General features: G+C 51.6%; 9 protein-coding genes across 9 annotated transcripts; 6 read left to right on the top strand and 3 right to left on the bottom strand.

The window, feature by feature from the left end:
• Positions 1 to 638: 638 nt before the first annotated feature.
• EDD37DRAFT_669696 (uncharacterized protein) lies at positions 639 to 2345 on the top strand (the record flags this gene model as incomplete). The annotated part of the gene is made up of 1 exon (XM_062819345.1): positions 639 to 2345. One exon carries the CDS (start codon positions 639 to 641, stop codon positions 2343 to 2345), a length of 1707 nt encoding a protein of 568 aa, XP_062665757.1.
• Positions 2346 to 2831: 486 nt separating this feature from the next.
• Positions 2832 to 6631, bottom strand: EDD37DRAFT_195755 (uncharacterized protein). The gene is made up of 3 exons (XM_062810137.1): positions 6596 to 6631; positions 6238 to 6544; positions 2832 to 5523 (listed from the first exon to the last, which is right to left on the bottom strand). Exons 2-3 carry the CDS (start codon positions 6458 to 6460, stop codon positions 3158 to 3160), a joined length of 2589 nt encoding a protein of 862 aa, XP_062665758.1. The 5' UTR covers positions 6461 to 6544; positions 6596 to 6631; the 3' UTR covers positions 2832 to 3157.
• A 332-nt stretch (positions 6632 to 6963) lies between these two features.
• EDD37DRAFT_642464 (uncharacterized protein) lies at positions 6964 to 10686 on the top strand. The gene is made up of 3 exons (XM_062817368.1): positions 6964 to 7490; positions 7542 to 7685; positions 7737 to 10686. Exons 1-3 carry the CDS (start codon positions 7424 to 7426, stop codon positions 10463 to 10465), a joined length of 2940 nt encoding a protein of 979 aa, XP_062665759.1. The 5' UTR covers positions 6964 to 7423; the 3' UTR covers positions 10466 to 10686.
• Positions 10687 to 10785: 99 nt separating this feature from the next.
• EDD37DRAFT_570412 (uncharacterized protein) lies at positions 10786 to 12438 on the top strand (the record flags this gene model as incomplete). The annotated part of the gene is made up of 1 exon (XM_062814277.1): positions 10786 to 12438. One exon carries the CDS (start codon positions 10786 to 10788, stop codon positions 12436 to 12438), a length of 1653 nt encoding a protein of 550 aa, XP_062665760.1.
• A 258-nt stretch (positions 12439 to 12696) lies between these two features.
• Positions 12697 to 14623, top strand: EDD37DRAFT_196029 (uncharacterized protein). The gene is made up of 2 exons (XM_062810138.1): positions 12697 to 13120; positions 13425 to 14623. Exons 1-2 carry the CDS (start codon positions 12954 to 12956, stop codon positions 14326 to 14328), a joined length of 1071 nt encoding a protein of 356 aa, XP_062665761.1. The 5' UTR covers positions 12697 to 12953; the 3' UTR covers positions 14329 to 14623.
• A 256-nt stretch (positions 14624 to 14879) lies between these two features.
• On the bottom strand, positions 14880 to 16446 carry EDD37DRAFT_196275 (14-3-3 family protein). Its single transcript, XM_062810139.1, has 4 exons — positions 16076 to 16446; positions 15720 to 16026; positions 15350 to 15662; positions 14880 to 15296 (listed from the first exon to the last, which is right to left on the bottom strand). The coding sequence occupies exons 1-4, from the start codon at positions 16134 to 16136 to the stop codon at positions 15180 to 15182; spliced, it is 798 nt and encodes a 265-aa protein (XP_062665762.1). The 5' UTR covers positions 16137 to 16446; the 3' UTR covers positions 14880 to 15179.
• Positions 16447 to 17565: 1119 nt separating this feature from the next.
• EDD37DRAFT_654436 (uncharacterized protein) lies at positions 17566 to 18026 on the top strand (the record flags this gene model as incomplete). Its single annotated transcript, XM_062818685.1, has 3 exons — positions 17566 to 17693; positions 17765 to 17893; positions 17924 to 18026. The coding sequence occupies 3 exons, from the start codon at positions 17566 to 17568 to the stop codon at positions 18024 to 18026; spliced, it is 360 nt and encodes a 119-aa protein (XP_062665763.1).
• Positions 18027 to 18365: 339 nt separating this feature from the next.
• On the bottom strand, positions 18366 to 20426 carry EDD37DRAFT_570536 (Nsp1-like C-terminal region-domain-containing protein; the record flags this gene model as incomplete). Its single annotated transcript, XM_062814286.1, has 2 exons — positions 18366 to 18563; positions 18615 to 20426. The coding sequence occupies 2 exons, from the start codon at positions 20424 to 20426 to the stop codon at positions 18366 to 18368; spliced, it is 2010 nt and encodes a 669-aa protein (XP_062665764.1).
• Positions 20427 to 20851: 425 nt separating this feature from the next.
• On the top strand, positions 20852 to 22663 carry EDD37DRAFT_613581 (uncharacterized protein; the record flags this gene model as incomplete). Its single annotated transcript, XM_062815464.1, has 4 exons — positions 20852 to 20930; positions 20986 to 21564; positions 21615 to 21874; positions 21932 to 22663. 4 exons carry the CDS (start codon positions 20852 to 20854, stop codon positions 22661 to 22663), a joined length of 1650 nt encoding a protein of 549 aa, XP_062665765.1.
• Positions 22664 to 23226: the final 563 nt, after the last annotated feature.

The raw sequence follows: 23226 nt of genomic DNA on the forward strand, positions 1-23226 counted from the left end.
CACAGACCGTTAGTTAAACCGAGGCCCCAGGATAGAGTTACAACACGGAATCACGTGTACCTAAGCGACAACGGCCGCTGGTGGTGTTCTCCATTGCCGAGCCTCGCCCCTTTTTCTTCTCCGTTTCTACTCATTCGAAGCTTCCCGTCATCGACCACTCTTGAACATGACACCATGTACTTCACATATCAGCTTTGCGAAGCCTTGCAAAGCGCGCCGATGATGATGATGCCTATAGCCTGCAGGATATTACTTGCTCAGCCTCAAGCAGACTTTCAAGCTCCCCGTCAACAACCGTCTAGCTCCCGATCATTGACACCTGTCGACCCACTGGGCCAATGCTCCATTGTCCTTCACCACAATGACATCCTTTTACCCCAGACATGGACTTTGTCACTTTCCTATGTTCTCCGTTTGTCTTCAGTCCCCACTATCAAAGACTCAATTGTCAACTTCACAATGCTACAGACAAACGACTTCTGGGACAAAGAAGTCTTCGAAGCCTCAAAGGTAGGTCCATTGCAAGATGGCAATGTGATTGTGAGTATCCCCTTACTACACCTCTAGCACTCGATTTCTATGCTAGTATACCGAAAACCAGCCTAAAGCCCCAATATCAATTTATTGCAAGATTCAAGATGTGCAAAACTCTTCAGTATGTGTTCACTCAATGTTACAGTTATGAGGGAGAACACGTTCCCAATTGCAAAGGCCAAATGAGACCCGTTGTCATTGAGCTATGTGAGGATGCTGCCGCGCAGGGTTATCCTCCTCATGCCTACGTGTACAACTACTACAATATCCCGCGTTGCCAGCCAGTCGTGACAGAGACTCGCGAAATCCATACCATGTGCACCTGGCATCAGAAAATACACTGGAATTTTGGAGGAGCCGAGCGACCAGACCCATTTGCAGAGGCCTTTAACCGATTCTATATCCCCGCCGGAGACAATGACACAGGGTCACCCGTGTTGGTGGAAGACGACAACTATACGTATCACGTCGAAGGCTCTCCGTGGGAGAACCCTTGGTTCCGAGAGGTGAACTGGAATCCTGAGGCCAGGTCTGCCACCCTGGATCCACCTTCAATGAGCCCGAAGGATGCCACTGACTATACCCACCCTGAAACCGGCGTCGTAAATACTCATGAACATCCAGGAAAATGGCGCTCAGCCGATGGTCGTCCGGTTGTCTTGCTTGACGTCCCAGAAGATCCTCCACGGAAGAACTCACGATGGCCACCTTATGCTGCTGCTATCCAACCTCCCAGGCCCCAGCAGCCTGCCACAACACAGCCAAATGGGCATAATCCTCCCGCACAGCTCAACCCTTATGGGTCTGCGAGGGCACCCAGCCGAGAAAACGACACCTCGCCATCGACACGATCTACGAGATCTTCTTCAAGTTCCCTACCATACCAGCCGCCTCCGTCGCAAAGGCCGGCAGCCCAACAAAATCAAGTCGACGCATTGGTGGGCGCCCTGTCGAATTTTGGCGCTAACGCTTCCAACCAGACCGCCGGCGGGAACACTCAAGGACCAGCAAATGGAAGCCCATCGCCACATTCTCGACGAAGGTCTCCCTCGTTCCAGCCCGATACACCAACAAGATCTCGACAGCCTTCACCGGCAGGCTGGCAACCAGATAGTCCAACCAAGAGAAAGAGAGACTCTGAGGCAGAAGGCGACGACGAAAGCCCTTCGAAGCGAAGGCACACCGATAGCTCCAGCTCGGGAAGCACACCTTCCAGCTCATCCCCCAGTTCAAGAGCCAGATCCCACCCGACTCCCCTTCAAAGTCGTCCCAGGATCACTCTACGCCTTCCAAATCGGAACGGTGCATCATCCCAGCAACCGCGACCCAAGATAACCTTGAAAATCACCCAGGCTAACAATGCCCCCGGCGCATCAACAAAGCAATCACGGCCAAAACTGACCGTGAAAATCCCTAAGTCAACCGCTCCTCTACCTGAATTCCTCGGATACGCTTCCACACGCGGCACCCCTCCACGTCCCAGCTTCAGCACCATTACCAACAGCGCCAGCAGCCCCGACGACGACGACACTCCTCCCCCAGCCCCGACAACAAAGAAGCCCAAGATCACTTTGAAACTTAGGCAGCCTAAGATCACGCTCAAAGTCAAGCAGCCGAGAGTCACTCCCAGACTTCAGCTGAACCGGGCAGCTCGTCGGGGTCAACCTCAAGCCTCAGCACCAACTACATATACTGGACCTAGAACTCGAGCCCGTGCCCGAGCAGAAGCAGAGCAGGCTCAACAAGGTCCTGTGACGCGCGCACGGAGTCGAGTCAATGCGAAGGTGAAGAAGGTCAATTACAGGGTCTGATTTGGTTTTGCATTTGAAGTCCATGATGTTTAGCCTCGTATTGGTGTAATGAGGAGGGTTGTATGCTTTTTTTCAGCCTGCTAATATTACTTGTTTTGTCCTCCTTGTGCCATGTCCGCTTCTACCTTGACTGGAATGTGTACAACCAAATCAATCACTAATGCTAATGAAAGGATTCTCTCACGGACGAAGAGAACATCCATAGGAACCACATCTTGTCTCGATTGCCACTAAAACTGTATTCAAATGTAATCGTCGGAGTGGCCGCTCATTACAATTCGATAACGACGTTAGCTCATTGTGTCATGTCAATAATAGGTCTGCACATCTAGTTCATATTCTGTACAGCTCATGTGTTCGTAAGCTCCCATCGAAGAATCCTCCCGATAGCCCAAAACAGCTTGATCCAATTCCAACCGCTGCAGTGTTGACGTACCGCCTTTTGAACCCCAAATGACTCCACGCTCGTATTCGATGGAAACCACAATATGTACAGCCATGTAGCACGATTTCCCTGTGCAAGGGAGAAGAATTTCTTCACTGCAGCCCACAGAAACGCCCGTTGTCATTGCCTCGTTGCGTCAATTGACCAAACCAAATCCTGAACGCCAGACGAGGCGGGAGGGTATCATTCGCGCTACAAATACGACATGAAAACAAAAAAGAAAACTGCGACCAATTGAGCACCTTTAGACGTCGAAAAGACGGAGAAAAAAGTCATGTTCATCATCACCATGATGTGGTGAAGATGGACCAGGTCGTGGTTGTTGGCGCGGCCGAAGGAGTTGTGGTGAACAGAGACCTTAAGCCAGTCATTCATCATCCAGGATGATTATCTCATCTGGTTGCGGCGTGCTGGTCGAACTTTGAAGGACAGATGTCGTGGTCTGGTGAGCTCGTACGAGCACATTACCGGCCCGAAGTTCTGGAGTCTCCGTTTCCTCTCTCTCGCGACCGTGAGACTTGCCGATCGACTGATCAAGTCTTGCTGTCCAGGTCCCGTCTTCTTTGATGAGGATTGCCTTGGCGTCCAGCTTGTTCGTCCGAGCCAGCTCCTGTCGTACACCAAAGAGAAACTGGTCCATGACTAGCATTGGTGGCCGAGCATCTTTCTTGCATATAGGACATTTCCACTGATCGGGGCTGGTCGCGCCATCAACCTCCTTTCGACTATCCAGAAATGCATCAAGATCAAAGCATTCGCGATGCTGACAATTTTGGCCTCGGACCGGCGTCACCCACATAGTTGACATGAAAGGATCCACAATGTCGATGCTAAGTACTGGTTGGGAGATAATGAGTTCCTCATCGTCTTTGCCATTGTTCGTGGGTTTGAGTGCGGCGGTGATCGATTCCAAGGATTCTTCAGCACTTATGTATTTCATCATCGACAATACCGTGTTCCTGTTGGCGATACAAATGACCTCAATAGCCATCGAGTAAACTGTGCCAGCGTCTTGTCGAGTAAAGTCTGCGCAAACGACGACCTCGTTGATTCCTTCCTGGAGATGCTCGGTCACATCGGTAGGCAGGTCTGAACCGTGGTGAGCTTTGCGTTGGAACTCCACCCAGGCATTACTGTTGATCGAGACAGACAAGCAGTGCGGCCATTTTCCGGGTTGGGTACAGAATTCTGAAAGCGTCATCTCCAGGAGAAGGGTGTCTTGGTGTGCACTTATACATTTCAACCTGAATTGGGTAGATTTGTCTGAGATGCTTCGTCGTGCGGTCAGAAAATCGCCTACTGGCTCAAGGATTTTGGCTTTCCTTGTCCAGAGACTGTGGGGGATTTGCACCTTCCACCGCACCATCCCTGACTTCGGATCAAGCAGCTGTGGTAACATAATCAGGTCTTCCACGAACTGGAACCACTTCCCTGGAGATGGCTGGGCGGTATCTCCGCCGACCTTTTCATAGAATGGGTTACGAAGATGTGCTTGATGCAGAGCGCGCCGGTCAGGATCCGGTATAGCTAGAAGCGGCAACACAAAGTTCGGGTCGCGTGGAATGAGAGGCTGTATAGGTGACGGTTGTCCTCGCTGCTGGGTTATAGGTAGTGGTGTTGATTGCGGCGCTGGTGAGACTCCTTGCGGTGTAACAGAGGGAGTCTCGGCATGGCGGACGCTTGTGGAAGGTAACCGCTGTGCATGATTCATTACAGGAGACCCCCGAGGAGCAGTCGACCCGTGCAGAAACCCAGATCCAGGTGGCATGAAATGAGTCCAGTTGGCAGAAGCTCGATGGTGAGGGGGACCTTGTGAAACAACAGCTGAGGGCCTGTCCGACCCATTGGAGTGTCCGACACTGGGGTTTCCTGGCAAGGTGTGATTAGGAATGGAGGAGTATGGTTGACTGATTGAACCTCTATGGTATATGTGCTCTTGAACCGGCGGTTGCTGGGCTGGAGCTTGAAGGTTCTGCGGATGTCCTTGGGACTGGGTAGCATGCAGCTGACCAGATTGACGCCGAGACTGCTGAGGGAGCTCGAGAGCATATTGATTTTGAAGTCTAGAGTATTGTGAACCGAAGGCATAGGCTAGCGGAGCTACAGCCTGCCCATCGGTTGCCATAAGCTCACTGGCCGAGTGTGCATTCTGAGCAGGGTCTTCCAGCGCCGCGTCAAACAACCTGGTTGCTTGTTCGACCCAGCCGGGTTGATCAGCGTATCGACCGCGCAGGAGTGAGATATAGAGAACCTTCTGGAGCACTACCGATGGTAGCTGCAGGGCATATCTGAGTTCGATGGGACAGGGCGGCCATCCCCTAAGGGAAAAAATCTTAGTAATTTCGGGGAAGTTCGTGGCCAAGCAGTTTAAGAACGACTTTGCAGACTCAATCAAGCCCCTTGGGCCCTGGGGTGACACTGAGGCCAAAAAGGCACTGGTCGGGCTTGGAAAGTTGACACAGATGTCGAGCACTTCTCTGCTTAATTGCCGACTCGAACCAAGGATTCTTTGCAGGATATGAAGGCCCTCGACATGTGCCGGGTTGAGTTTGAGGTGCAACAACGGGACGGTATGATGCGGTCGAAACCAGACACAGAGAATCCAATGTGTGACTAAGAAGAACATGTCGTTCTGTCGACAGGCGTCACGCAGCAGGTTGATCCTGTAGGCATCCACAACGGGCGTTATGTCGACGGTCCGAGCACGGCCTGTAAGAGCATCGAGAGCCGTCTCTAGTTGTTGGGAAAGAAGATCAGTACTTGATGTCGTGGGAGAATCATGCGGTGTCGGTAGCTGCGCAGGGATGATTATGCCTGAGTTGGACTTCCTCCTTCTGCTGCCTTGTTCGGCTTCCTCCTCGATAGGCTCTGCATCACTTGGCCGCTTGGTGGCGCTGGCCCCAATAGATATTGCCTGCTGGGGAACGAACGTGTTGCTTTGAACATCCGTGGCTGCTTGTGCTGGTGAGTGCTGTACAAGGTCTCTTCCAAATGCGTAGGGACTCATGGTCGCGTTGAACCTTTCCACCGACCAACCAGACTGTAACGAATCCAATGCATCTCGTTGGGCTTGTTGTATTTGGAAGGCTCCCTGTCCACCAGGTTGAGCTTGTTGACTTCGCCCGGGATCTGTGTGAGCTTGTTCAATTGCACTTGTTGGCGTTGGAACGGATGTAGGGCTTTGCAGGTTCTGTGGGAGATCAGAGGGCAATGGCATTGACGCTGATGGCGACTGAGGAATGTTGTGTGTCGCGTGAGCAGTGACCAAGGTTCGGTCCCGTTCAATTGCTTCCCGCTGGTTTGCAATTGGTGTAGCAGAAATGGGGGTGATTGTTGGGGTGGTACTCTGGAACGACTGTGGCGGTAGAGGATATAGTGGACTTTGTACCACAGGAGTTCTATCACCACCTGCTGCTGGCGCTGTTGGAGGGCCTATTTTCGACGTACCTAGGGACGTACGCGATCGATGTCTCGCTGTGGTCTTAGGAGTCTGCGTCGCATTGCTGGGGGCGTTGCCTTTTGCAATGTTGACATCTTGCGTACCCGTCATCCAGGACTTTTGAGGACCACCGAGGAAATGGTGGGTTGTAGTATTGGTGGTTTGAACGCCTGCGAAGCCAGCATTTTTGAGCGCAGTTGCACCAACCTGTGGCGTCCCCGGCCCTGGCATTTCTGGATCTCGTTAGGCAAGGCTGAGGGAGGGATGAAGGAGTAGTGTCGTATTTGAGTGACGTAGAAACATATGCACTCTTGTCTGTACACGATTAGAGAGGACAAGGCATGCATTGAGAGAACAAAAACGTACCATGAAAGCGGTGAAGTGGCATTGTATCGTGTGTCTTTTCTGACTGCAATGGATGCGCGTGCGATGAGGATGAAGATGCAGCAGTCGATTGTCCCTCACTGCCAGTTCACTATAACGTGCTCATCTCGCGCATGTCTGTCAGACACAACTGCGAAATATGGCTCAATCCACCGATATTGTGGTTATTGAACCAACATTGAGTGCACGGATCCTCTCAAGAAGTGGCGGTGGTAGTGGTAAAGCAATGGTGGTGGAGAACATGGAATTTGCGGAGAAGGGAAAGGAAAGTAATAAGGGGAAAGGAAAAGCGCTGTTAGGGACCGGTTGTTGGTCCATAGGTGCGCTGCGTTTCTCCATCTTCAACCGTATCTAAAGTTCGAATATCAAGAAAACATCAAGCCTTCTCTTTCTTCGTCTTGATCTTGACGACCTCGGCTTGACGGAAAGATTTCTATCTGTCATCTTCAACGTCCCACAGAAAGGTCCTGTCGCTAATCTGGGCATGTGTCACTTTCTTTAACCTTGCTTCTCGAATGACACGACCGATCACTTTCTAGTTAGCACAACCGACTGCTGCCACCAGATCGCCTGCGCGCACTTCTTCCTCAACCTCCTCTACTTTGTACGACAGTTCCTACCGCTCACACCTATACGTGTCTCTTGCGCACCATATTTGAGACCGCGCCTTACCATGCAGACACTTGCAATTGCTCTCCTCCTCGGTTTGTCAGAAGCACACTCTGGCTGAAGGGTTCGGGAAAATCAGGTGGCATGCTGTTTCGTGCCTTTGCGCTTGATAGCGTGTTTTGATACTGTGTACTGCCCAGCATGTCCCTCACTGCTCTACAGCGCCAGAGGGGCGCATCACAGCCAGGAGATATGCTGGTGGTGATACGTATGTCGAGCCTCTGATCCTCTTGCACGTCAGCTAATGTTCGTGGATTAGACGACTTTGATGCTCGAAGCTCAGATGAACTCACCCTGCGAAAGACGGATCGAATTGAATTGCTTGAGCTAGATGAAGGATTTGGTGATGGCTGGTTCCTCGGAAAACATTTGGCACATGGGACCACAGGACTTTTCCCTGGGGGTATGGTGGCTGTCATATCTGTATGTCTGCATCTGACTGACTTGACACCAGTATATACTACGAAAGTCCCCAGCGGTTTTACCGCAATGGGCGTTCCAAGCATAGCAAACCCACAGTCTGGTCCAGAAAATCGTTCAGATGTCCAGCCTAGCCAGCCTGCACCGACTTTGCCAAACAGCGATGCTACGGCACACCGTATGGTCACTTCGAATCAATCGGCAAACCCGCATTCAATTGTGGCAGTCCCACCGTCCCCAACTTCCTATATACCGGGCGTGCAGCGCAGCATTGGCCAAGCACTTGATGGCACAACAAGCGGACAAGAGAGTCCTGTCATGAACGAGACGTTGAGTGTCATACAAGAACACATTACCGATTTGAGTACCCCTCGGCAGAGTCTGGCACCGCCTCGACCAATAGCCGAGGACTCAGACAGTGAATATAGTGCCCACCTGGACCGGGCTTCCTATGTGGCAGGCGCAGAGACCGATAGCGAGGATAATCCCCGCTTGACAGAGGCAGAAGTCCAAAGATGGGATGCTCAAGAAACGGCCGAGTATCTGAGAAGCATCGGTGTGGATTCAAAACATTGCGACATCTTCGAGGAGCAAGATATCACTGGGGACGTACTAATGGAGATGGATCAGTCCTTCATCCATATGAAGGAGTACGACTTTGGTCTCATGGGACGCCGTCTGAAGACGTGGCACAAGATTCGAGACTTTCAGTTGCAGGTGCGTAGCGCCAAAGAATCGCGTAGGAGCAGTCTCCGGCAAAACAGCTCGACAGAAGATGTCGCCAGGATACATTCCCGCGGCATGTCCGGAAACACCATCTTACCCCGGATTCCAAGTCTCATGGAGGAGCCGGGGCTTTCCATTCGCCAGTCCCAGCATACCCACCCATACATCCATATAGGCAGTGCTTCGCCACCTCCCGATCCTTCAATGTCCCCTACAGGCTTCACGCGGCCACAGCTGGGAACAAGCACTCCTCCCTCGCCTTGGAGGGCGTCTATGGCAGCCGAGAGCCCCAGTCGACCCTCTGCTGCCTCTATCCGCGAATTGAGCCATTCCCGGCGGCATTCATCCATCGACTTCGCAAAACAGGGCTCTCAAGACGTTGCCCCGGCGCCCACTAAAGCACCTGTGATTGCTCCGCATAAGAAAAAGGCGTCTTTAGACAGAGGCTGGTCGATGAGCAACGCAACGACAGCAAATGCTGACTCAAGTACGCCTTCGCTTGGGCTGAATGCCAATAGACAGCCGGAGAATTTGAGCCTCGCAACACCACCATTCATCGACGATAGCTCTGCGGTCGACATCGACCGTGGATATTTCAGCGGAAATGAGGTAGATAACAGGAAAACTAGAAATGTCCTCAGGAAAAGAGATGGTATAGACAGTCTGGGACATTCGCGCCAATCTAGCGCATTGGATGAGTCGAGCAAAGCAGACATCAAACGTCACTCCCGACTCAGCAGCCTTGACTCATCCAGAGGCCCAGGACCAAATTCTTCAGCGGCAAAGGCTTACCACAGCAGTTCATACAAGGCACGATTCCGTTCTGCCAGCGCACGGAATCTCACAGCTCAACGCTCACCCTCAATTATTCAGTCGCCCACAGTAACAAACCTCGAAGATGATAGTATCTCATCTCTGTCATCTCCTAAGGGTTCCGGTAACCCGACGTCACCAGCTGCACCTTCTTCCGCGCCGTGGGTGTCAAGTCAAAAAGCCCGGAAACTATTAGGTCTGCGCACAGCATCGGAGGCAGTTACTGGGAGTGAAAAGGAGGCTGCAAATCCATCTATTATCACATCCGAGTCTGTCAAAGAGAGCCCTGTGGCATCGCCCTCCGGCTCTCAAACCCCGTCAGCAAAATCACACAGTTTCGAGATGGACAACACGGACACTTCGTCTAAAGGCACAACTGAGCAACTCGGACCACTTCTCCACACCAAGGCTCCGGTGCGAACAGTTCCGAAGACAAAAAGACAGACCAGTGCATACACACGGGGCCTGCTCAAGATCTCTCCTGCGGAAGCGCGCCAACATTGCGACTATCATGGATGGATGAGGAAGAAATCCACCGGCCTAATTGCACAATGGAAGCCACGACTATTCATCCTTCGAGGGCGCAGATTGTCGTATTATTACTCCGAAACCGACACAGCGGAAAAGGGGATCATTGACATATCAGGGCATAAAGTACTCGTCGCCAGTTCTGATCCGATAACAGCATTTCAGGCTACCATAGGTGGCGGCTCAACACCACCGCTGGGCAGTATAGGTTCTTCAGTGGACAGATCCCCGGACCTTGCTCGCACATCTGGGGGAGGGGCTCCATTCTTCTTCAAACTCGTCCCTCCGAAAGCCGGCCTGTCTCGAGCTGTTCAATTCACCAAACCCACCATTCATTACTTCCAGGTGGACAATATTATTGAAGGCCGAAAGTGGATGGGTGAGATATTGAAAGCGACGATTGAGCACGACTTATCCAGTTTTGAGACCACCAATCGGCAGAAGACCATCAGCCTCTCCAAAGCCAGGGAAAGGAAAGAAAGGCCACCGGCATTGAAAGGAACAGAGGAGGTGTCTGAGGTGTCTGAACTCGCTGAACAGCCCACACCACTCGAAGAAAAGGAATCGGATCTTGGAGAAAGCGGATTGAACATACAAGGGCTCAATTTCAGGGAGTCCGATATCGATCTACAGTTACGAACCGGGCCACTGGGTGGAATCACCCCCAGTGAGGAAGATAATGCAGCGAAGACGTGATGATGACGAGAAGGGCTGAATGATTGGCAGAGAGGACGTGTATATACATAATGCTAGTCGGGTATAGATACTACTTGCGGTCGATTTGTTGACAGATACTGTTGAAGCGCGAACCAGAAGGACATGATGCCCTGTACCCGACGAGGCTGATTGGAATGGGGGTTAGGCAGGCCCTAGGCATTACAGTACTAGCCTGGAGTTGCCTCTACTGTATTAGAGTCCGAGTTTCGCGTTCTTCCCTCGGATACCTAAGTTAATGTTGGTTCACACCTTGACGGTGCATGAGCATCAGGTTGCTATGGAAAGGGGCCGGTCCTTCGATGTACGGGCTTGCGTGGTTAGACAGACTGCTGCGCGTTCTCATCCCAGTCGCCCTTTGTCTGACGACATACTTATACTTATATCCTGCATTCCACGGGTGCGCTTTTCCTTCCAAAGATGCCTCGATAGTATCAGCCTTCGGCGACACACTCGCTCAACACTACCCTTTTTCGCGTATATTGAGCGCGTCCGACGTGCCTTCGATCCCTTTCCGACTGCTCGTTCTTGCAGATCCTCAATTGGAAGGAGACAGCTCGCTTCCCAAGCCCGAAGATGCCTTCCTGGCAAAACTAAGACGGCGTTGGAACGAGTTATTCGCACAAGAGAAGGACAATATACTGCCGTCATTGCTGGAAAACTCGCAGGCGCTTCTGCTTGAGGACATTCCAGAATGGGTGCTGTCCCTACGGAAAAAGCTGGACCTCTTCGGTAACGACTATTACTTGGGCCACGTCTACACGACATTACATTGGTGGACAGTCCCCAGCCATGTCACTGTGCTCGGAGACCTTATTGGCAGCCAATGGGTCACCGACGAAGAGTTTGACTGGAGAGGCTGGAGGTACTGGAACAGAGTCTTTGTGCATGGTCAGAGAATTGGTGAAGAAATCACGACCTCCAAGGAGGCAGAAAAGGAGAGCACATTCGAAATGACCGACGCAAACTGGAGCAGGAACATCATCAATATCGCTGGTAACCACGATATTGGGTATGCCGGAGAGATATCGGAAAAACGAATGGAACGATTCGAAAGAGTATTCGGCAAGGCCAACTGGGATGTCCGGTTCGAGTACCCTGAGAATAACAACACTGTGGGAAGCATTGACACGGTTCCGTCGCTACATCTCATCGTGCTCAACAGCTTGATCTTGGACTCGCCAGCTCTATCCGACGAACTGCAAGGTGAGACATTTGCGTATCTGAACAGTCTCATATCACAGCGCCTACGACCTGTGGAGGATCAGTCTTCGTTTACACTCTTGCTCACACACCTACCACTGCACAAAGAAGAAGGTCTATGTGTGGACGCTCCTTTCTTCGATTACTGGGGTGACGATGATGGTGGAGGCGTCTACAAGCCCCATGGCGTGCGGGAGCAAAATCACCTCAGCACCCACGTAAGTCGACAAGGCATACTGAAGACCGTCTTTGGTATGAGTGGTAATCTAGACGCGCCGGCACAGGGCAAAGGCAGACAAGGTCTCATTCTGACTGGTCATGATCACGAAGGGTGCGATGTATGGCATTATATTCCTTCGAATTCGACGTGGTCTGGTTCCGAAGAGCAGAGTGAAGATGATAGGGACACTGAATGGGATGCAGTTTGGTGGGCTCTTGAGGACTCGGCTCGATCTCATACTGGGGTCCGCGAGATCACTCTTCGAAGCATGATGGGAGATTATGCCGGCAATGCAGGATTGCTGAGTGCTTGGTTCGACTTTGAAGCTGGGCAGTGGAAGTATGCGATCCAAAGGTGTAGTCTGGATGTGAAGGTTTGGTGGGCTGTACACGTGGTCGACTTGATTGTCCTTGCCTTGTTGGTTGTCAGCTTTGTCTCGCATATGATTTTTGCCATCAGACCGCCAACTTCAGGCAGCAAGCAGCCTCTTCCACCTCTAAAACGTCTCAGAGTCAAGCCCCCGAAGGGGTGAATCCCGTATCAGGGCCACATCAGCCCCTCAGACGCTGGGGAGGCCCAGGTGATATGCAAATACCGTCCATCAGTCCTGACCATCTGGAGGATGATCGCCAGATACACCGCCACGAGTGGCCAGATGAAAGCTTCGAATGGAACGAAAGACCCAGTGGGGCAAGGATGGGAACGGCTTGATGCTTCGACAAGTAAAGGTCAACTGAGGTCGAGCACGCATAAGCGAAGGCGGAGACCAAGCGCACTTTCTCAATAGAGCAAGGAAACAATACTCCCATTGTGGGAGACGACTCTGACTCACATACTGTGCGAGTTTTGCACCCGGTGTGGCAATATTGAGGAAACGAGCGACCGCCCCCAGCCGTCTATATCCAGAGCGTGACAGTGAGTGTCTTTCTCTACTAGTATTTGAATGATCAATCGATCTTGTACAAACATCTTCACACCATTTCCACAACCGATTGTTTATTCTGCAAAGGATTTCATCATTCACTCTCGGACATTGAATCTATCAGAATGGTCTTCTTCATGGTGTTCGGTGACGACCTCAAGGTCCCGTTGTCATACCATTGGGGCTTGGACATTTACGAAGCGTGCCCAACATGTGTGCGTGCTCATGAGCTCCGAACCTGCAATGGTGAAACCATCGTGACCTTTGAGCTCTGTGAAGAGCATGCTGCTACGTAAGTTGTATGATGCTGCTTTGTTTCCCTGCCTTTCTGTCTTGATGGTCGTTGAGTCTGGCTCACTTTCACGTCATGTTTGGCTTGCCGTCAGCATACGATGAAATTCCGTCTGAGTGAATGTGGCTGCTGAAATGATAGCAAGAGAAATCCTTTGTCCAAGTCCTTGGGCATGGTTTCATCCAGCATCGGAGTGCTGTCCAGGCGAAGCCTTCTCAAGTGACACATCAAAGAGCCAGACTCTCCAGGCCTATGAGACATATGCACATCGACCCAGAGACCAGAAGGCTAACCTTTGTCACAGAGATGAGAAGACATTCGACCTGACCATGCTCAATGAGATCCGCCATCTGGTGCACCCACTGTACTCAACCGTTCCCGACCCCAAGATCTCCCGCAAGGACCTTCGAAAGAATGTCAAAATCACCACCATGGAACCAAGTAACTGGTCCCGTCACCCAAGCAGACCCAATCGCAAACTTACGGTGTCCGATGAAATCGAGTCTCTCCCACTCCCAACGATCAAGTACGCCCATGCTAAAGGCTGCATCTACTCCGACGCGCCAGATGTCGTGATCAAGTCCGCCGACGCAGTCAAGGCAATGGACGAGCACGCGAAGACCAGACTCGACAACATTAACGCTCTTCTTGACGCTGGCGTCGAATTTGTTGATGTCGATGCAGGTCACGACTTCAGCAAAAGCCGGAGCTCGTCTTCGTCTTCGGACAGAGACATCGACCTTGCCGCGATCTTTGCGCAAGCGGCACAACAGGAAGCTACTGAGATCATGCTCGCCGAGAAGAAGAGGTTGGAAGAGTGTCTCGCGACGAGCAGTCTTACCAAAGGCTTGTACTTCAAGCGGTGTAACGGCGTGTACAGGAATGCACTGGACGATGTTCTCGAACGTGCCAACGTCTCTGTGAAAGAGGCGAGCACTAACAGCACAAACTACGGCTACGCTCTTCACCCAGACACGACTGCTGCACTACCATACATTTTCCCCGGCAAGAATGCGTCAGGAGGTCATGCTGCGGATGCTAAAGAGATGAGCTACATGTCCTTCCCTGCACCAGAGACGTTCAAGTTCACTACAGACATTCTCAAGGGCCGCGAGGACATGGTTCGTTCCGGCGCCGTGTCCGACACTGATTTGTGCTGTACTTGCTGGATCTTCCATCGGCAGGAAAAGAGGGCCAGAGGACGGTAAACGAGAAAAGTCTGCTTGGAGACCCCCACGCAGCATCACTGGTTAAATGCGAGGAGAAACACTTACCAGTATCTCAAACGAGGCGCGAAGATCTACAGAAGTAATCATGGCTTGAGAAGCAATTGGACTGAGCATCTCAGCAATCAAGCCGATTTCAGAATGCTGATGTGGACTGCAATCCAATATGTAATCAGTCAGGCAAGCACGGCACCATGGCTCCAGCTGAAAGAGTGTATGGCCATGGGAACCCATTGCAAGGAATTAGCTATCCAATTCCATAGAATCGAGTGGTTCACCAGGATACATCAACACAAAAAGCAATCAATCGAATAGTGGTAACAACAAGTGTCCAGGCAAATAGGGCTCGTTACGATATTATGACAGACGTGTAAGTAGGTCGAGAGCTCGAACTGAAAGAAGAGACCTTCCGCATTGTTGATGATCAAGATTAACCAAGGTTGACGGAGGTTGAACAAGGTTGGTGTGATAACCTTTGAAGACTGTGAAAGACTTGGAGACAATTCAACAGGACAAGCCATAGAAAGGACTACCATCATTACAACCATGTTTCGTGAAACTTTGTAAAAACGATGATCCGAATCATATTGCTATTTCTTCTGTCTTTTTGTCTAAGAGTAGCTGACCCGATCAGTTCCGCGTCGCGCACTGGCCGCAGATGTCTGCCATATCATCTGCTAGAACTATCGTTGGGATACCAGGTGAGAATAGGTGGTAAGGAAAGATTGTTTGCGTGCATAAGTGTGTAGACTCCCAGCTGCCACGAAACCTTCCTTGTACGCAACGCAGCCAGGCCTGTCGACAATGTGGCCGTTGACAAGATAAGCAATCCCTTACTCCGCCTTCTCCGCGGTCGCCTCAGGAGCGGCCGCACCCTCGGTCTCCTTGGGCGCTTCACTTGATTGACCAGCTGACTCTTGTGGCTCGGCTTCAGAAGAAGTCCAGAGGGTCTGGTACTTGTTAGCGGTGCCATACAGTACAACATAGGCGCGCAGGGACATACCAAGTTGTCTCTCAACAGTTGCATGATCAGTGTCGAGTCCTTGTAGCTCTCCTCGCTCAGGGTGTCGAGCTCAGCAATGGCATCATCAAAAGCCTGCTTGGCAAGATGGCAAGCCTGGTCAGGGGAGTTGAGGATCTCGTAGTAGAAGACGGAGAAGTTGAGGGCCAAGCCAAGTCGGATTGGGTGGGTAGGAGCAAGATCGGTCTGAGCGACTTCGGTGGCGGCCTTGTATGCTTCAAGAGACTTGTCCGCGGACTCCTTTCGCTTATCGGCAGTAGCGAACTCAGCGAGGTAACGGTGGTAATCGCCCTTCCTGTCGAAAGTATGAGCACGTGTCTCTACCCGCAGGCTGGAGATATGCAGGGCTTACATCTTGTGATAGAAGACTTTGGACTCGCCAGTTTGAGCAGATGGGATCAAGTGCTCGTCAAGGACCTCGAGGATGTCCTCGCAGATCTTGCCCAGCTCCTTCTCGATTGTCTGACGGTATTCCTTGATGAGCTTGACCTGCGCCTCATTGCCTTTGGACTCCTCCTTTTGCTCAATAGACGTGACAATTCTCCAGGAAGCTCGGCGGGCGCCAATGACGTTCTTGTAGGCCACGGACAAGAGATTTCGCTCCTCGACGGAGAGCTCTTGGTCTGCAGAGGCGACAACTTTCATGTTCTCCACCATCTCTGTTTTTTGTTAGTGGTCAGGAAGTCTGACGCGTCAATGAGATCTTACCTTCATAGCGCTCAGCTTGCTCGGCAAGCTTGGCCAGGTAGACTGATTCTTCTACACCCATTTTGATGTGGTTTTCGTGTTATGATCAAGAAGACACCTAACACAGAGGATGATTAGCCCACAGCCAATATCAACAACAACTGTGAGATGAGGACGCGGATTAATAGTATCGTGACCGATGTCTGTAGTCTTCACAAAAAACAGATTCTTCCGTCGTAGTTAATCCTCATGTTCCGTGAACGATTGGGGCGGCGCAGCAAAGTCGAGGTTTGAGGTTGTGGACACCAATCGACGGGATTGACGTCAATCAGGCACCGTGTACTGAGAGTGGTGCCAGACGGGAATAAAGGTGCAAGACAAGAGGAACAAGGCCGCAGCTCTTAGCGACAGCCAGGATCGGATAGTGAATACGATTGAAGCTCGGATGATTCGAAGGCGCAAGTGAGGCCTTTAGTTGTCGCGGCTGAAGACGTGGGGTATAGGTACCCCTGGGCAATGAGGCAGCAATCTGGAGGGTAGCTTACCGTTGAATCGGTGATGAAGGGCGAGCAAGACTCGTCGATGTAAGGACTCGGAGGATCGAGTGGTATCGCAATGAAAAGAGGGAGCGAGGTTGTGGTGAATCGATTGCAAGATGCGTGGTGTGGTTGGAAAGGGCAATTGTGAGATGTGAATCTCAGATCAAAAGACTTGTGTGCCAGGACAAGACGCAGGCAGTGCAGTGCTAGTGACAGTTTTTGGTGGGAGGGAAAGCACCACTGGAAGGGGGGAAAACGAGACAAACACCGGACTGCAGGTGGCTGCGTGGGAATCACGGGAAAGTCCAAGCTTGGCCCGATTGAGGAAGGATCTAGTTCTGCCCACCACTACGGAGTACCCTTGAGATTGTATCATTTGCAACGCGTCAAGTGTTTCAACCCTCACTCTGATTGCGGTATTTAAGGTGCTGTCAGTCTCAATATCGTCTTTGCAGTACTTTGATCTCAGGAGAATGCTACAAGTTTGACGCACGAGGGAACTTGATGCAATTGACTTGATCTTGCAGGTAACTACCTAGGTACCTAGTAGATAGACAAGTGAGCATCTTCGGTAAACATCAGTACCACAACATGAACACAGATCGTGGTTGTATCTCGTAGAGAGTTCCTCTTCATAGCATCTATGTAGTCTCGAAGAGACATCTGCTATATGCTACGCGGTCCTCTATCAACGTTGATATATTTATCGCTATCCTACTCTGTGTTCCGTACTCGCAACAGCATTATCGTCCTTAAGGCCAGTCACGTGAAAACAGCGTACTTTGATTGGCCTTCCTCTCTGTTGGCAGGGTAAGTTCCGCCCCTCGTCATGGCCTGAATCAGACTGGCTGTTGCAATAACGTACAAGCGAGCTTTCTTGCGGCCGAACTTCACTCTGCATCAACGACCACAAATTACATTGATCTTCATCCTCGACCTTGCCAAATCTTCATCCACAAGAACTCCGTCAACATGCTGCGTACACAAGTCGTCAAGCTCGCAAGAGCCACTCCGTCTGTTCAGCGATCCTTTTCCGTAGCCGCCATTCGTGCTGCGGAAGGCGACACCGGCGCTCCCAGATCTGGCGGAGTTGCAGGAGGGTAAGAATGCATCATTGGTCCCAGACGCGGCCGTTGCTTTATGGAATGAATGCTAACGCGCGGCTATTCAGTGATGCCTGGACCAAGCGTGAACAGGCCAACGAGACCAAGTTCATCCGCGAGAAAGAAATGGAAAGGTATGCCTTCTTTATGCTTGGACCTACGCTTCCAGAGGCCATCCGATCCTCCAAAACCCTCGTGTACTTGTGACTAACCTGCGTCTGTCTTAGTCTGCGGAAGTTGAAGGAGAAACTGCAACAACAGCGAAAACACCTTGACGAGCTCGAAACGCATATCAAGGATTTGGAGAGTGAACGTGGGGGTGAACAGTGAACAATGGGCCAAAATTGAAGCTGACTGGAGAGCAACAGACGGTCGGATAACAAAAGAGCTCAAGTGACGGGATTACTGCTCTTCGCAACACAGACTTGTTCTGCCTGTACAGACACATATTGCTGCAGTTCAATGTGATTCCACTCTCCCACGTCTTTCGGCGTATGCAAATTATCCTACACATGGTGGTATGCTCATGATGGCACATTCTGTCATCGGCACTTTTATTGTCTACATGGCAGCAATCCCCGAATGGCCATGTCATGAGCATTGACGAATGCCCAACACCATATTCATGAATACCTGATTACGGTGTCATCATATCGATGCAGATATGCTCTACCTCCTGCCCATGTAACTGCGATAGAAGTCTTGCACCGCCGCGCCGTTGTGTCCATTCGTAGAGCCGTTCAAATAACCCAGGCTGCTCGCCGATTTCTGTGCTGCGGCCACTTTTTCTTGAAGCGCCACGGTTCCTTGATCAATCACTTGTAGTTGCATGAGATGCGAATTCAGTATTTTGACGATTTGAGTGATCTGAAGATCATGTTAGCAAAGCATACACGGCCGGAGACAAAGGACACTTACCGGTTCGTCCGCCTTGCCATTCTTACTCAGACTTGTATTGGCGGCGTTAACCTCCTCAACCATACTTCCCAGGTCCCGCTCCATTTCCTCCAGTCTTTCTCCAAGTTTCTCTGCGAGTTTGTATGTCCGCTCTCTTTCTTGGTCTGGTCCGCCCAATTCGCTAGGATTGGCGTTATCCTTGGCCAGCATGTCGTCGACATCATTCTCGTATTTGGTCAGCCAGCTCTCAAGCTCGGTCTGCTGGTTTTCCACCGCTGCAAGTTGCATATCTACACTCATGGTCTGTCTCTCACACGTCCGGGTGCGTACATAGAGCTTGTCAATCTTGGAAGAGTTGTCCACAATGAGCTGATCCCAGCGAGCAATGGTCTCTGCTTGTTCCTTGAACTCCTTGGAGTACCGTGACATGTCCGTCGCCCAGCGTGTCAAGATTTCGTCCATGGTTTTATTCCTCAGGCGTGACTGTGCAGGTGGAGCTGGGCCTGTTGTTGAAGTCTGTGCTCCAATTGTACTTTGACCACCGAGAGGGGCGGTAGCAGTCCTGGGCGCTGTAGCCGTGGTAGTGGTCGTGGCGGTGGTTTGCGGAGCTGATGTCGTGTTTGACGATGGGAACGAGAAAGGGTTGGCAGAAGGAGCCGATGTTGCTGCTGGCTGTGAAGCTGTAGTCGTCGGTGGTGGACCGAACGAGAATCCTTTTGACGCGGGCGCAGAAGGAGCGGTGGAAGTCGTGGGAGCACTCTCAGCTGAGGTGGACGAGGCGGTTCCTCCGCCTAGATTGAGACCGCCAAAAAGTGGTTTCTGAGCAGCGGCGGAAGTTGTCTGTGCTGGAGCTGCCGAAATCTGTGTGGAAGGTGGTCCGAAGGAGAAGGCGGGCTTTGCTGGAGCTGCCGTCTCTGTAGTTGCAGGATTTGCTGAAAAAAGGCTTGAACTCGTGCTTGGCTGCTTCGGAACTTCGCCAAACAAGGACGAGCCGCTTGCGGATGTGGTTGGCTGCGCTGCTGGTGCAGCTGGAGTGCTGGATGAGGTTGAGGCTGGGGGGCCGAAAGAAAATGTTGGTTTGGGTGGTTCATTGCTTGATGTTGTATTATTAGCAGCAGCAGGAGCTGGCGTTGAGTCGGCGGGCTTTGAAGGTGCTCCAAAACTGAAGCCGCCAGATGGAGCTGCAGGCTTTGAGCCAAAAAGGCCCCCAGAAGTTGCTGAAGATGCCGCCGCTGGCTCGGTTGGTGCGGCGGGTTTGTTCAAGCCGAAGACCCCAGGCTTCGCTGCATCATCAGCAGGTTTGGCACCAAACAGTCCAGCACCACCCGTGCTCGCGCCAAATGTCGAGCCTGATGGCGGAGGGCCAGCAGGAGTAGTTGACGGGTTGAAGCTAAAGACGTTGCTTGTATTGCTAGCGGCAGGCGTGCCAAAAAGTGAGGGTGCAGATGATGAGGGAGCAGCTGTCTTGTCTGGCGTGCCAAACGAGAAGGTCGGTTTCGAAGTGTCATTGCCCTGAGTCTCTTCAGGCTTTTTGGCACCGAAGAGACCGCCTGAAGATGCTGTGTTTCCTGATCCTCCCGCCTGCCCAAAGAGACTCGGTGTTGAAGAATTATTCTCCGTTGGCCCTGCTGCTCCGAACAGATTCTGCGAGCTTGGAGCATTCGAAGTGGTTTGGCTGGCATTCCCAAAGCTGAAACCTGTTGTATTCGTTCCTGATGCGCCCGTATTTCCAAACAGTCCTCCTCCTGAAGCGGGTTTATTGTTTGCTGAACCGAACAATGACTGACCACTGGCACCACCAGTAGATGCCGGAGCGCCAAAGTTGAACGACATCTCACTGGGTCGGTATGTGAGGAATCAACTTCAATTTGGCAAGAGAGATATTTGACGAGATAGCATCTCCAGGTGGGTGAAATGTGATAGGTATCAAGGTGGTTGAACCGCTGTTAGAGGATAGGCCTTGATAGCTGTTATGACGATGCCAGCACGAGTACCAAGATTAATCAAGAATGTGTTCTGGTAGAGGTGTGACGATGGTAGTTATGGACAGACGCGAGTCGCGTTGAACAAAAAGTTGTCGCAGAAAGACTGCCGTGAAGCGCAGGTGCCGTATGGGGTAATGCCATCTACCCAACACCGCCTTACAACCTCCGCTCACTCAGCCTCTTACTATTCAGTGATCATTACCAGATCGACCATTACCTGCTCAATCGATACAGAGCAGAAGTATTCTACATTGCAACTATTCTCAACATACAATGTCAATGCCGACCTCAAGGAATAGTCTTGAACCACCACGGAAAAGCATTGAATTAGTCGATCCTGGGGCACATGAGCGTAAGACATTGCCAAACCCATGTTAGTCTGACCGCTTGGCTGACCATAGTGCCAGTATCGTCTGAAGGCGAAGAAGAGTACTTCTCGGACGCCTCAGAAGGCCGAAGACCAACAAGACCCGTCACTCCTGTCTCTCCTATACCGAAAACCCGTATAGAGAAGATCGACGATGAACCCAGTCACGGCGAGGTTCCCGGCACCCCAGCTTACGACAAACGAACCCAAGATGCAGTACCGGACGAAGTAGCCTTCGTTTCGCCACAGCAAACATCACGCCTATCTCAAGAGCGTCCAACTACGCCTGGGGGTACACTTATACCTCGTACTGTTGTCGAGAAGGTGGACCCAGAATCTCCGAGTTATGGCGAGGTTCCTGGGACGACTGCGTATTTGCAGAGGCAAGCGGATGCAACACCTGATGTTATATTGAAGACACCTGAACCCGGAAGAGGACGACTTCACACAGAGGACGATCTAGAGGAAGGAAGTGCTGCACCAAGTATTCCTATACCAGAGACCGTCGTCACACGTGTTGATTCAGAACCTGCGCATGGCGAGGTACCTGGGACTGAAGCACACAAGATGCGAGCGTTGGACGCGGCGCCAGATATTGTGGAAATGGATAACGGAGCAGGTAAATCTAGCGACTAAACACAGCATAGGAGGACCATTGACCTGATCCAGGGTCATCGACGCACAGCAGTCCATTGAGGCAATCGAGACGCCGTTCAACGCTCACAAGTGCACTTGGTGAAAACCATCATGACGGGGAGATGCACGCTGGGGATGATTTTGATGATTTTGAGGAAGGCGCACAGGTTGGGGTCGATGATGACTTTGGGGACTTTGATGATGACTTCCAAGAACCTGAGGCTGAGGCTGAAGATGCGATTGCATCGCCTGTATCTAATCCTCAAAACGATCGGATACCTGCCGAGCCCTTCGTAAGTGCCTAGCTTGTTTCTCTCTGTCTGTACGCTAATGTTTCTCCTACCAACAAGCCCTTGATAGATTTCGAAAAGCTGTCTTCGGTGCCAGAGCTACTCGCCGCGACCCAGATGCACTTGGAGGCTATGTTTCCATCGTCAACAGCCGCACACCTATCTTCTATTCCGCCTCAAGAGCCTATTCCCGAGTCTTCCCCAATATTTCCCTCCGAGCGGTCACTGTCGCTCTGGAAACAACTAATCACTCCTCCTCCTCTTCAGCCGCCGAATTGGACACAGTCTCGCATTCGCCGGCTCTTCCTTGTTAGCCTCGGTGTCCCCGTTGATCTAGACGAGATCCTGCCGCCATCAAAACAAAAGAAACTTGTCCTTCCAGACATACACCTCGCACCTTCCTCTCGAAAATCAGAGTCCGATAAGACCTTGGGGTCTGTTGCCCGTCTAAAAGCCCGAGCAGCCAATGACTCGACTGGGTCGGTTGACAGCACTCAATCTGCGTCTAAGGAACGCTCCGGCCGCTCGAAACGACCGAAAGGTCCACCTCCACCTCCTGACCTAGATTTGGTTGCCGTAAAGCGACTTTGCGCAACCACGGACGAGAAGCTGGAAGGATTTACCGACGAGGAACTGCAGTCACATGTCAAGGAGCTCCAGGACGTTACAGAAAAGACCTCGGAGCTGTTAGAATACTGGCTCCGGCGGCGAGACGGACTGCGGAAAGAGAAGGAAGCTTTTGAGGGTGTCATTGAGAACCTCGTCCGACACGCAAGGAGAGTAAGAAAATAGGCCTTATGCAGAGCAAATGGTCTTCTTGCCTACGCACTACCCGTACTTCTAGACATATCTGTCCCAGGACCATGGAAGTGTAATTTCTCTCCAAAAAACCTTGAGTTGCTATGATGAAGGGAGAAGAGATGCACAACCGCATCATTGCCGGCTTTCGAGGCTCACGGTTTGCGGCCGACGGAAGTACACCCCCCGGAACCCGCTGTTGTTCCATGAAATGCAAGCTGTATTCCCAGATCGAGGACCATTCTGTACGCAAGTGGAATTTGACGACCGAACAATGGAAAACTGTTCCGGATCGTGGACTTCACATCCGCTGAGGTCGACAAGTAGCAGAATCCGATCATTTCGAGACGAGGTGATAATCGCGGAGGAGGAAGTATTGTTCCGGAGATGGGAAACCTTCTTGGTAGCCTTTAAGCCTGCAGAGCCGACAAGCGCGTGGAAGCTGGAATATACTCCCGGGTGCGCATATATTGGATGACACCGCCTTGCTGGGCATAGAATACTCAACGCCTTAGATGGTTTGAAGTACTCGTCGTGCCCGATAGAGCCCTTTGTGC

Source organism: Exophiala viscosa (assembly GCF_022695815.1).
Source record: "Exophiala viscosa unplaced genomic scaffold EDD37scaffold_15, whole genome shotgun sequence".
Classification (NCBI taxonomy): domain Eukaryota; kingdom Fungi; phylum Ascomycota; class Eurotiomycetes; order Chaetothyriales; family Herpotrichiellaceae; genus Exophiala; species Exophiala viscosa.

What these genes read in the sequence shown, in the direction of transcription:
- EDD37DRAFT_196275 (XM_062810139.1), bottom strand. Translation starts at nt 16,136, where the DNA reads ATGGGTGTAGAAGAATCAGTCTACCTGGCCAAGCTTGCCGAGCAAGCT. An exon ending in GCAAGCTGAGCGCTATGAAG is followed by an intron (nt 16,027 to 16,075) that starts GTAAGATCTCAT and finishes AACAAAAAACAG; the next exon opens with AGATGGTGGAGAACATGAAA. An exon ending in AACTGTTGAGAGACAACTTG is followed by an intron (nt 15,297 to 15,349) that starts GTATGTCCCTGC and finishes AACAAGTACCAG; the next exon opens with ACCCTCTGGACTTCTTCTGA.
- EDD37DRAFT_195755 (XM_062810137.1), bottom strand. Translation starts at nt 6,460, where the DNA reads ATGCCAGGGCCGGGGACGCCACAGGTTGGTGCAACTGCGCTCAAAAAT. An exon ending in TCGATCGCGTACGTCCCTAG is followed by an intron (nt 5,524 to 6,237) that starts GTACGTCGAAAA and finishes CCCAACAACTAG; the next exon opens with AGACGGCTCTCGATGCTCTT.
- EDD37DRAFT_642464 (XM_062817368.1), top strand. Translation starts at nt 7,424, where the DNA reads ATGTCCCTCACTGCTCTACAGCGCCAGAGGGGCGCATCACAGCCAGGA. An exon ending in AGATATGCTGGTGGTGATAC is followed by an intron (nt 7,491 to 7,541) that starts GTATGTCGAGCC and finishes TTCGTGGATTAG; the next exon opens with ACGACTTTGATGCTCGAAGC. An exon ending in CACAGGACTTTTCCCTGGGG is followed by an intron (nt 7,686 to 7,736) that starts GTATGGTGGCTG and finishes ACTTGACACCAG; the next exon opens with TATATACTACGAAAGTCCCC.
- EDD37DRAFT_196029 (XM_062810138.1), top strand. Translation starts at nt 12,954, where the DNA reads ATGGTCTTCTTCATGGTGTTCGGTGACGACCTCAAGGTCCCGTTGTCA. An exon ending in TGTGAAGAGCATGCTGCTAC is followed by an intron (nt 13,121 to 13,424) that starts GTAAGTTGTATG and finishes CCTTTGTCACAG; the next exon opens with AGATGAGAAGACATTCGACC.